Genomic DNA, 11,956 nt, shown 5'->3' on the forward strand with positions numbered 1-11,956 from the left:
GCAATGGTAGGACATGAAGTACTACATATGCTCACTGTGTGGCAGTAAAGTCTGTTTACAGAAGCATTGTGAATTAAGTACTTTTTCAGATACTGAAATTCTGAGCAGTTTTTAAAAAAATTATTTGCAACCTTGCAAACAAGTGCTACATTGATATTAAAGTTATAATTAAAAGGAAACGAGTGAGAATAATTTACCTGAATTTTAAAAAAGCATCAGTTTCCCTTAATTATCTTTAAGGAAAGAAGCTGACACGTAGGAGACAAAGTGCAAAGTCTAGTTGTGAATTAAAAATTGATTAAGAAAGAAGAAATTGAGCCAAAAAAAGGAGAATAGTGGGGTACTCTAGAGATTGGTAAATAGGAGCAATGTTAAGGGAATGTTTTAAGTCTACCATTCGCTTCTGTGATGATAGTCTCTAAATGTATGGACTCCTCAGAAGATAATGGCTAAAGAGCAACTGAATAGGTGAATGAAGACATACACCTGATGTGCATTAGCAGTTTAAAAAGCAAATTGGATACTTGGGGCAAGTAATAAAATAAAAGCCTTGTATACACACAAGTTGCAACAATTTAACAGCATGTGTTTCTAAAAAGATAGTTAAATTGGTTGCATCCCCCTAGCATAGCAGGTTCACATTTATACCAATAAAAAGGTGTTTATCAATACAGATTTTACCAAAACACACTCAATATAAACAAGTAAATCAGTATAACTGCATATACAATATGGGGTTGTATTGATTTAGAAATCAAAAGTTACAAATCAGTCCAACTTTGTGTTTAGACAATGTCCACGACACATGCAATTATACATCTTCAGAGTGTTTCACAAATGTTAATCTCACAACAGGCTTGTGAGGTAGTCAAGTAGTACAATCCTCATTGATGCAATTGGGAAAAAGACACCCCAGCACACACACACTTACCATAAGGATGATGGAAAAAACTAATTAGAATTTTATTTCCTTATAAAAAGAAACAGTTTCTTGCTCCAGCCAAGTAGAATTTCGCAAGGCTGAGCTCTAGAAAAAATGGTTGGGTTGGATATTTCCTCTCTCTGTCATATTGATTTAACTGCAACAGGACAATTTGAAAAAGAAAACCCTGTCCATTAATAAAGAGATTTTACAGAAGTCTGGGCAAAAATTATTACATTCCCTGTGAAGATGCAATTTTGTGAGGCATAATTCTCTGCTCTACAGAATCTGAGTTACTGCTCTGACTAGTATCTTATTTTTTTTTAATTTCTATGTAACCAAAGTTATATCAAATTCCACACTTTCCAAAGTTTCCATTTATCCTATTTACCCCACTATATCAGGGTTCTTTGTTTAAAAAAGTCTCAGCTGCTTATTTGCTGCTTTTTTCCTTTTTGGCAGAGGATGGATGTTGTCCAGTACATTTTTACTTTTCCTCTATCCAAGTGCAATTGAGGTTCTTCAATAAAGCACTGTCAAGTTAACTTTCTTCAACAGATGACATGTTAATCCAAAATGATGAATCATGTAAATTGCTTACTCATTAATTTCAATGTTTGGATTTCTCTATTCTGCATAATAGTGAACAATCACAATTTTTAAAACAATTCTTCACTATTAGAAAGCTACCATAGCCTGAAACAATGTTTTTTTCCCCTCTACTAGAGAACAAACAAATAAAAAAAAAATGTTTAGCAGAGGAAGTTAATTCTGATTTGGATGTGTGACTGACATCTAATTTCCTACTATTAAAATAGTTCTTAATTAAAGTATATTTTCAAAATCTAATTGTGCAATACATTTAATTACAAAATAAAAAAGAGGTTAATATTTAAAATTACTTAATTTATTACACTGTTCCAAAAACAGATTTTAGCATTTTTGTACATATTTTTAGAAATGCATTAAAAAAACCCACAGTATATGTCAACAATTCTCCTGCAAAGTCAACTAAAAAAAGACAAATAAAAACACCGCCTGAATTTTTTTAATCTATTATTGCTACGAGTATCTACTTAATTACTGCAACTGAAAAATTAAGAGAGTTTTGTCCCCTCACCTCCTCTGTTTACACTATGAATTGGATGGCACTTTACATATAGTTAGTTTTGCTATTTCCCTGTTTGAGAAGGTCATTCACATAAGGAAAACCATTTAAAAAAATAGGAAAATTTAGTTGTAACATCATAAATATTGAGAAATCAGGGCAGGCGTATGTAGCATTTGAAACTACTTTTAATTATTTTTTAAAAACCAATTAGATTTCAAGTTGGCGTCCCTTTAAATGTCTTGCCATCCATTTTTATAAATAGCTTACACAAAGTTTACACTTAATCTTACTTACTTCCTGATAAGCATGTCAGCTCAGGTGACAACATTTATTTTACTAATATTGATTCAAAAAGGTACAGATGTAAAATAACTACTTTGTCAGACTGCAAAAATGAAATAGTTAAAAGCTTATCTAGACTGTTAAACAGTATATATATTCATCTGAACAGGAGGCTGTACCAAATTCTATAAGAAAACAGTTACACATTCAGAGAATGTTGTAGGTAAGCCCCACCCCACATTTACTTAAGAGCATCCCAGATGACAACTAGTACTGAAAGATTGTATCAGCACTGGTGAAAAAATTAAACCACGTGAAGCAGATTCTCTCATTTACGTTAAAACTGGGTCAATTGCATGAAATAATATCATACTGCAAGAATTTTTCCTGAAGATGTAAATGAATTTAAAATAGCGTCTATTACATAGAAAACAATGAAATTTACAACTTTTGAATCCTTTGAGATCTGTTTAACAATACAATTGACTTGGCTTCATAGTCTCCCTCTTTAACCCATACCTTAGTTTCAATTACTTTGGCCTGAATCAGGGCCATCCAAGAAAGCATTTATCCAAGCACAAGGGCTGGCAACTCCATTATAGGATCACTCTTGTACCATGCATGCATTAGTTATGCTAATCTTAATTTAACACGTTTTTCACATTCATCTTGTCAGGCTTGGGGAATAGTCAGAAGTGATCATCTCAAATCATGTAGTTATAAGATCCAAGGAAGATTGCTGAAATAAAAGGAGTCTTCACCCAAATGAACTGGGCCCATCAGCCTAAGTGTGTGGAGGGAGTGGGGGGGAGGAGGGAAGAAAGGAGGAAAGAGTCCCAACATAAGGAGGTCATTTGTATTTCTCACACATGATCAGTAATGTCATATGGCTTTAACACTCAGTTATATAGCAACTGGCGGAGAGAGATCCACTATACCTAACTGGCACAGAAGGCTGATATTTGTGACCTGTGGACTCAACAAGACAAAGACATCTGAATTGAAGCAAACTCAGAGCTGCGGATGTCCATGGATCATAACTGAACTCCCAAACTGCACCAACCACATTCAACATTTTGTCTGAAAGAATACACAGCCTATTTCTTAGCCAATATTTCAAACGTCAGAAAAAACAAATGGAAAATGAATAGATATGTAATTAAAATTATGACATTTAAATTCTCCTGCATATATCAAAACTAAATTTACATTATGATTACTATCAAACAGCATAGCATTAGAAAAGAAGGCATCCTGAATGGCTGAAATGGAAAAGCAGCAATTTACCAATTGGTTCTTAGCATTCTGGAGTTTATAATACTGTACAAGAGACTCTTTTCCCAGTAACAACTTTAGCTCACCAGGATAACAGAGTCTGCCTTAACAAGTCCAGAGAATTTAAAAATAATTGATTTAGACAAGTTGATGTATGCTCAGCTTTCATGTCCTTCTAGCTGGTTTTGCTGTTAACTGTTTCTCTCTTTCAAGTTCCTTCTCACGTTGCTGTTCTCGTTCTAGTTCTTCTTTCTGTCTCTTCTGCTGCAGTTTGAGTGCTCTTTTCTGAACCAGAAAAAAAACAAAATTAATCAGAAGCGCTGTGGTTTTTGGAACCTAACTTAAATGCAAGGCACAGGCATGCATGACTGAGATCTTGCCAAAACCCTCTCAGGCTCTCTTAATCCAGAGGACCCCTTCCTCTTTCTTACTATCTCCTTTCCCTGCCCTTTACCCCAGGCTCTGCATCGTGATGATCTATTTCGGGGAGGGACGAATTGGATTCCTTCAAATCCCACTATCACTGCTCTTTAAGAACACTAGAGGAGTATGTACTATGCAAGTAGTTGCCTCCACAGAGGACTTACATTTTTGTTGGCCAAGGACTAAGGGACCAAATTTAACAGCTGAATGAAGTCAAACATGCTATACACAGCAGCCCACCAGGTTGGTAGAAGTTATGCCGTTGTTGGTGTTACACTAAAGGATGGAGAGGCAGAAGAAATTCTCAGCCTCAGCTTTCAGACAGAATCTAGCTTTTCTTAATAGTTCAACATCACCAGTGATGTTAGCGTACAAATATATTTTAACATAAGAAAATTTAAGTGAAGGTTAAAAACAGCCATGGTTAGTTTCAATGCCATTGGAAATACAGGGTAAACAAGTTTACACAAAGAAAGGGGATATAAAGAACCAGGTTTTTCTTACAAATTCCTAACATTAAAAATACTGATTAAGAGTATGTGATAGTGTGCTGTCAAAATTCTACATTGATAGGCAGTGGAAACGAGGAAGCAAAACTCACTCCACTCACTTTTAACTTTGATGTCTTTTCATGGAGCATCATCATCTCTTTTCTAATATTCACTAGCTTGCTGTGATAATGTTTAGCTTCTGAAAACTTTAAAAACACAAGACAGTTGAATGGTAAGATTCAGTGGATCAAAATGTTTCTTAGTCTGGAGTATAAAGCTATGCCCTAAAACAGCAACTTCAAAAAACAGGCTGAAGACCAGTCAGTTTGAGACTTGCTTGAATATTTTAGGGTCTTAATTCTATACACTTAAAACAATTTTAATAAAACTACTATGTATCAAAGGGTGACAAATTACTATAATTATTTAAATATTCATTAAGGTAGAAGAAAGCATTTTATCACTTGTATGCTCATTAGTTTTCAGTTTTATATCCCAGGGTGGCTGAATCTTAGCAAGCGCTAGTCGTAAAATACAAGCTCTTATATGGTTCCACACTTAATTAATTCTCAAGCCTACCTTATAATTTCCTAAAGTTCTTACAAACACAAAGTTGGCTTCATATGTCACAACTGCATATGCAATTTCTGTAAGACACTGTCATTTGCCTTAAACTATGGAAATCATGAAGTACAGCTGTGAATTTTTGTTGTTGTTGTTAGAATATTCCCTCAAGTTACTAACAAACTCAAAAAATATGCAACTAAATCAAAGGACCAAATGCTGGTCCCTGTGCACAGCCTGAGTAAATGTACGAGAGTGAACCAGAATCCTTCCACCAACCTGGGGGGTAGGACACAGGGTACCATGGGTACCCAATGGCTGCTCCTGGAGCCTCAGTAGTATATGCAATATTTATGCACTGATTTTGGCTTCTAGATTTATATAGCTGGACTGTCTATGCTTGCTAATCTCTCATCTGCAGACCAGTAAGAGTATGTCTACTCTGCAATAAAAGACCCATGGCAGGGCCGCAGCTGGCTTGGGCTCACAGGGCTTGGCCTGGTGGCTATAAAATTGCAGTGTAGACACTTGGTCTCGGCCTGGAGCCTGGGCTCTGAGACCGAGTGAGGGGGCAGGGTCTCAGAGCCCAGGCTCCAGGCCAAGCCCGAAAGTCTACACTTCAATTTTATAGCTTCCCACCCCAAGCGCTGCAAGCCCACATCAGCTGACCCAGACCAGAAGTTGCCATGTTGCAGGTTTTTTATTGAAGTGTATACATACCTGTACAGACTTGAGCAGTCCTCCATGTTCTCCTCTTTCCATTTAACAGAATCATGTTGGTTCTGTTGTATTTTCCAATTTACAACGAACAGAGTTATTGATGTAATGATTATTAGTAGTCTATTTATAACATTTTCTCAGGGGATGAAAAACAATACCTGTACATATACAAATTTTTGTTAAAACATAGGCAAACTCATAATAGAATACACTTACCAAAGCATTGATATCAAGAATGGAATTACATTCTCTGAATTTTGAAATTTCTTGCTCTAATGTGTCTAGTAACACTACCTGATTCTGTCTGAAACAAAAATACAAAGACTTTAAGACACACATAAGAAGTCAGATTAAATAGACTATGTTGGATTGGTTAAAGAGTACTCACACTTTTGAGTTTTACTACTGTTCTCTTCACTGAAATCTTAACATACTGATTGTTAATGAGGATATAATGCCAGAAATAAGTTGTATAAAAATCAACATTCCAAGAGAATTTTTTCAGATTAACTATTTCTTTTGTACTAAATAGTTTTTTTCCCATATTAGTAGATGAGGAATAATCAGGAAACCTACAGAAGTAGATAAAGGAACTGAGTCTTTGCAGATTTTTTTTAAAACTGACATTTAAATGAATTCTAATTAAACAGTTATAAAAGACTCTGCTATCTCTCTTCTTGCTACTAAAATGTTCTTTAAAATCAGCAAAGAGTACTGTGGCACCTTATAGACTAACAGACATATTGGAGCATGAGCTTTCGTGGGTGAATACCCACTTCGTCAGATGCATGAAATGTTCTTGTGTACTATTTTGAAAATTCTAAGCACAGCAAAGACATTTGCTGGAAATCCCAAGAGTGTCTTAGAACAAGGAACACAGAGGGGACCCTTATAAATGTTAAGCAATGAAACAAAAGAGCATAAACTAATTAAAAGTAGAGTCTGGGAGTTTCATACATGCAAGAAAAATCTTAAAAATACCTTGCTTGCAACCACCATTTTAATAGAACATCCCAAATACTGGATGTTTTTCTCCAAATAAAGTTGTACAGCACAAGGTTAACATCTCTCCAGAAAAAGAATGAGCACTTAGAAAGTTGATGTGTCTTTTGCTGTGACTGGGTGCATGGATTTCAGTGCTTTAATTTTGAAATTGTCCATCTTAACGGCTGGTAGGTTACATGGCTGACAATTCTTTTAAAATTATACTTTTAATATTCAGAATATACACTCACTGTTCAAAGTGCTGCACTCAAAGCACAGAAAAGTCTATTTTATATATAAATTATACTACAGGAAAACATATTCCACTTGCATAGAAGAAGGGAATTTGACTGAAGAAATTCTAGAGAGGAAATGCATGTATTAGAATGAGTTGCTTTTTTCAGTTTGCTTACGTGAGCTCTTGGAGGGCTAGTTTTGATCGCTGAAGATCAGGTAAATAATGAGAAATCAATCCTTCAGTTAGTTGCTCCACAGCTTTCTTATCTATAATAGCCAAATCTTCTATTAGTCCCTCATCTGGAGATGCCTCACAGGAATCTGTAACAAGAAGTAGCAATCTTAAACTGCTAAGAACTATTGCAATCCCTTTATCTGTTAGTACTAACAGATTTTCTATTTTGAAATAAAAGTTGGGAGTCTCAGCAATGGAGTGTAAATTGCAGTTCCTTGCACTTCACCAACTGAGCAATGCTTGTCCTGTCACCTCCCTACATGATGAGGTTTCACTTGCAAAATCATGCCATGACAGAAGACAGCAGAAGGGTGAGGTTTAAACAAAAATGTACACTGTGCACACACGCCGCTCTAAACCAAGTAAAGCAATTCAGACACGCCAAATGCTCTTCCCTCACAGAAATCAAACATACACAAGAAATGGATTCATAGCCACTTGAGTGCAGAAGTTCAAATTCCCAATTTGGACACTCAAACGCCAGAGAAGAGCCAGGCGAAAAGACCCCTCCTCCCCCAATCTCCATGACAGGCACAACAAGGTTTGCACGATGGGGCCACCGCGATGCTGACGATCAGTAGCCGAGCTCCGTGCGGCCGCTGCTCACATACCCAGCGCGGGCCCCGTCTGCCTCGGGGGGGCGGCGGCGGCGGCCTCCAGCAGGAACCTCTCCTTCCCCTCGGGCTGCTCCATGGCGCTCCCCGCCGCCAGCTGAGGGCACAGAGCGACAGCAGCATGAGCGCGACCCCCAGCAGCCGCTGCCTCCTCCCGGGGCGGCACCGCGGCTCCCCACCCGGCTGCTCGCGGCCCCTACCCCGGGGCGGAGCCCATCGCTCGCGCCCCCCGGAGCGAGGCCGGTCCGGCCGGAATTTGGCTAAGGGGGCGGGGCTCCAGGGGATGGGCCCGCCCCCAGGAGTCGCGTGAGGCGGGGGCCAGGCCAGGCGCGGTGTCTCGTGGGAAGCGGCTCCTCGGCTAGACCCTGGAGGGCCTGGCGCGGGGAGGGTGAAGCGGATTGGGGGGGGTGTCTCTCAGCAGACCCGGGAGCGCAGCGGGGGCTGGGCCCACCTAACGCGCCTTCGCGTATTGTGGGGCGGGGGCAGGCCGGCACCGCGGCGCTCCGACCCGCTGAGGCACCCGCGCCTCGGCCCCTCCTGAGCACAGAACCCGACACAGCAGTTGGGCTGGGAGAGGGGACCGTCCGCGACCCCGGATGTAGATGAGAGCTGAGCCCGGAAGTGACCCGGATCCCGGAGAGGTAGTCAGTCACCTGACGCTGCTGGTTGCTAGGACGGGACCCTTAGCAACAGCGGGAGATGGGGTGGTCCAAGGCCCAGCACTAAGAGTGGGTGGCGCCTGTCGCTGCCGCAGAGGCAGTGTTCAGACACATTGATTTTCAACTTGACGGTATCGCAGGTCTTGGGGAAGGTCCAGTTTTCAAATGTCAGCAGCACGGTGCTTTGCTGTACAGCCCTGCACATGAGCCTCGCAGGCATCCCCTCAAACTCCATTTTATTGCAGTGGGAGCTCAGGCTGCTCTTCCCCCTGGAAGACAAAGTAGGGGAACCATCACAGGCCTCCACATAGAAACAGAAACAAACAGTGCAATGGGGAACAGAGAGAGTCTTTGGAATCCTTTATTTATTTTCTTAGTAGATGGGGATAGGTTTCTGTGGCGTCCTCTAAAGCAGTGGATACTCAGACAGTGGTTCACAAGCCAAATTAGCAGTCAGGATTGCCCAAAAGAGCCACATTAGTATGAATGACGGGAAATATTTAGGTTTTTATATATTCTCACAGCAAATATGTTAGTGACTTACTGTAAATTGATAACTTAATTGGTTAACAACAGTAAAAGCAGCCTGATTTGTTAATAATTAAACCACACCATGTTTTAATATCATGTGTTGCAAAGAGCATCAGGAGACACAAAGAACCACTTGTGGCTCAAGACACAATTTATGTATCACTGCTCTAAAGCTTGTCTTCAGGTACAGTGCTACAGCTACACTGCTGTAGCACTTTAATGAAGATGCTACTACATGGTGTTGTTAAATGTTAATCCACCTCCTTGGGGCAGTAGCCATGTCAACAAGAGAAGCTCTCCCATCCATATAGCATTGTCTACGCAGAGGGATTAGGTCAGTATAACTAGAAGTTACACCGATACAGGTCTGTAGTGTAGTTCTGGCTTAAGATTTTTCTCCCAACTCACTATTCTCTTCACAAACTTCTATTTGTAATTACCAAAACAAATGCAAACTAAATTTTGAGATTATTATTTGTAGAAAGCAAATTTGTTCAAAAAAGTAATATCAGCAAATTGCCATGTCAGGTACAACCATTATGGAATTTGAATAAAGGAAATAAGGAACAGGTGGCTAAATTCGTGGTTGGCCCCAAGGCTAGCTCCACAAAGGGGACTTAGGTCATGGCTACATGGGAGGGACGGCTGCTAATCAAAAGCTTTTTGATGCACAGCAGGTAACTTGTGGTATGCAAGTTGCACTAATTGTGTTCCCAGAATGCTTGTTCCATTTGCAATTTGCATCACTTAAACACAAGGTGTTTGCTGCAAACTGAGGGCATTGTATTTTCCAGGGGCATCCCATTTGCTTCAGTGCTGAGCAGTGTGCATCCTCCTGGGACTGTTTTTGCTTTGAACTGTGCAAAGCTAGGCAGGTTCAAATTTAAAAGAAAAATCCCATATTTCTACCATACTGCCCTATACTTCCTTTTTGGGCTGGCTCATGTTATTTTCAAATTGCTGTCAGCCAGTATGGATTCAACAGTGCTCCATGTTGCTATGGGAACAAGTACAAATATGCATAGGCTGCTTGGTTGGTACTACAACACTCAGAGCTGGATAAATTCTGCATTGGAGTTGGCCTGTTGTACCACTGAGCAGATGATGTGGGAACAGGAAAATATTCTACAGCAGCAACTCCTCCTCAGGCAGCCGGAGGACACTCTGCAGCCCTGGCAGCAGGATGAGGCAGGAAACACTGAGATATTGGAACAAGAGGACTGATTCCTGGATCACATATACACGATTCAGCACAGTTGCTGGACTCAAGAAACCAGTGTGGACTGGTGGGAAAGGATTGTTCTGGAGAGCTAGGGTGACCACTAGTGGCAAGAGAACTTCAGGATGGGGAGAGCTACCTTTTCTTGAGATCTATGGAGAACTGACCCCCGAGCTTCAGTGACAGCATAGCAACTTGTGATGCACCATACTCACGGAAAAATGGGTTACCATTTCTATCTGGAAGCTTCTCCCCCACCCCAAGAACGTTATCAGTCCATAGCCAACCAGTTTGGCATGGGGAAGTCAACTATTGGGGCCACTGTCATGCAGATCTGCTATGCCATTGATAAGATGCTAACTAAGTCGCAAGGCTCAGAAGATTATTGATGGCTTTACATGCATGGGGTTCCCAAACTGTATTGTGGCAACTGATGGACCCCCAGTGCCTATCATTTTCCCCACATATACAGTCAGGTCACCTAATTTATAAACAGAAAGAGTTATTTCTCCATGGTGCTCCAAAGATGGGTTGACTAGCATGGCAGGTTTACAAACAAATGCAGGGTGGTCTGTGAAGGTCCACAATGCTAGGAACTTTTCAGGACTCAATACTATTTAAACTATGCAGAAAGGACTGTTTGCTCACAGGAGCACTATAGACATTAATGGTATGGAGGTTGGTCCAGTTATACTGGGAGACTTGTCTTATCCCCTGATGCCCTGGCTAATGAAGCCACACACCGGTGTCTTGAACAAAAAGAAGGAACATTGTAACTATCACCTGAATAGCTTCTGAAAGGTAGTCAAGTCATTTGGCCATTTGAAAGGCAAATGGCTCTGTTTATGGAATAGGTTGGAAGCAACAGAAAAAAAATGTTCCAACCATTATAACTGCATGTTGGGTTTTGCACAATATTTATGAGCGCAAAAAGGAAAACCTTATCAATAGGTGGGAGGCTGAGGTGTGGAGACTTGCTCAGAGGTTTGAGCAGCCAGCAAAGCTCCCATAAAGAACACAAACATGTGGGAATGCTGTCAGGGATACCTACTGTTCATATTTTGTTGTTTGCTCATGGGCAGGGGATTGGCAGTGTTGGGATACAGACTTTGCGAGCACTGCAGTGTTGTATGTGGGTGGCTGAAATTTAACATTCCCTATGTGCTTCTTCAAAACCCTATGAATGATTTCAGCATTATTTAAAGGATTTTCTGTGTTAAATGCAATGATGACTCATAAAACCATTTGCCATACATCCATTATTATGAAAGAATAAAAAAAAAGTTAATTAAACCAATGGAAAAAAAATCTTTGTATTTGGAAGTACTTTTAACAAATCAGTATTCTTAAGTAACCAGCTATACACAGCCCTTCAAAATCAAACCCAAGTCAAAGTGCAACAGTAAGAACATTTCAAATATAACTTTTGATGGGGAGGGGGTGTGTGCATAAAGGTCATATATGTGGAAAAACCTGTAGAGCACAGATTAGACTCCTCAGCCATCTTAAGTCTCAATGAACTTTCCCCTGGCAGACATCATCGTCGTATCAAGGGAGAGCTTACGACAGCACATTAGGAAAAGGGAGACTTGAACCCAGTTCTCCCACATCCTGTGGGACTGGTCTAACTCCTGGGCTAAGAGTTATGAGGGGGGAGGGGCATGCACACTGGCACCACCACCAATGGCA

The 11,956-nt window shown here is 40.3% G+C and overlaps 1 protein-coding gene across 3 annotated transcripts; it reads right to left on the reverse strand.

Moving 5' to 3' along the window:
- Window positions 1–2,590: 2,590 nt before the first annotated feature.
- On the reverse strand, window positions 2,591–8,464 carry BLOC1S6 (biogenesis of lysosomal organelles complex 1 subunit 6). Of its 3 annotated transcripts, none has more exons than XM_044980317.1 (6): window positions 8,310–8,464; window positions 7,856–7,955; window positions 7,186–7,330; window positions 6,005–6,092; window positions 4,624–4,710; window positions 2,591–3,875 (listed from the first exon to the last, which is right to left on the reverse strand). In XM_044980317.1, the coding sequence occupies exons 2-6, from the start codon at window positions 7,935–7,937 to the stop codon at window positions 3,756–3,758; spliced, it is 522 nt and encodes a 173-aa protein (XP_044836252.1). In that variant the 5' UTR covers window positions 7,938–7,955; window positions 8,310–8,464; the 3' UTR covers window positions 2,591–3,755. The 3 variants fall into 3 exon arrangements, with proteins under 3 accessions (XP_044836252.1, XP_044836254.1, XP_044836253.1); XM_044980319.1 differs by having other exon boundaries at window positions 8,319–8,444; XM_044980318.1 differs by lacking the exon at window positions 8,310–8,464 and having other exon boundaries at window positions 7,856–8,230.
- Window positions 8,465–11,956: the final 3,492 nt, after the last annotated feature.

This window comes from Mauremys mutica, chromosome 11 (genome assembly GCF_020497125.1).
Source record: "Mauremys mutica isolate MM-2020 ecotype Southern chromosome 11, ASM2049712v1, whole genome shotgun sequence".
NCBI classification, from domain to species: Eukaryota; Metazoa; Chordata; order Testudines; family Geoemydidae; genus Mauremys; species Mauremys mutica.

Coding starts and splice junctions, on each gene's coding strand:
- BLOC1S6 (XM_044980317.1), bottom strand. CDS start 7,937: ATGGAGCAGCCCGAGGGGAAGGAGAGGTTCCTGCTGGAGGCCGCCGCC. Junction 7,331..7,855: donor GCAGACGGGGCCCGCGCTGG/GTATGTGAGCAG, acceptor TTCTTGTTACAG/ATTCCTGTGAGGCATCTCCA. Junction 6,093..7,185: donor CTAGCCCTCCAAGAGCTCAC/GTAAGCAAACTG, acceptor TTTTTGTTTCAG/ACAGAATCAGGTAGTGTTAC.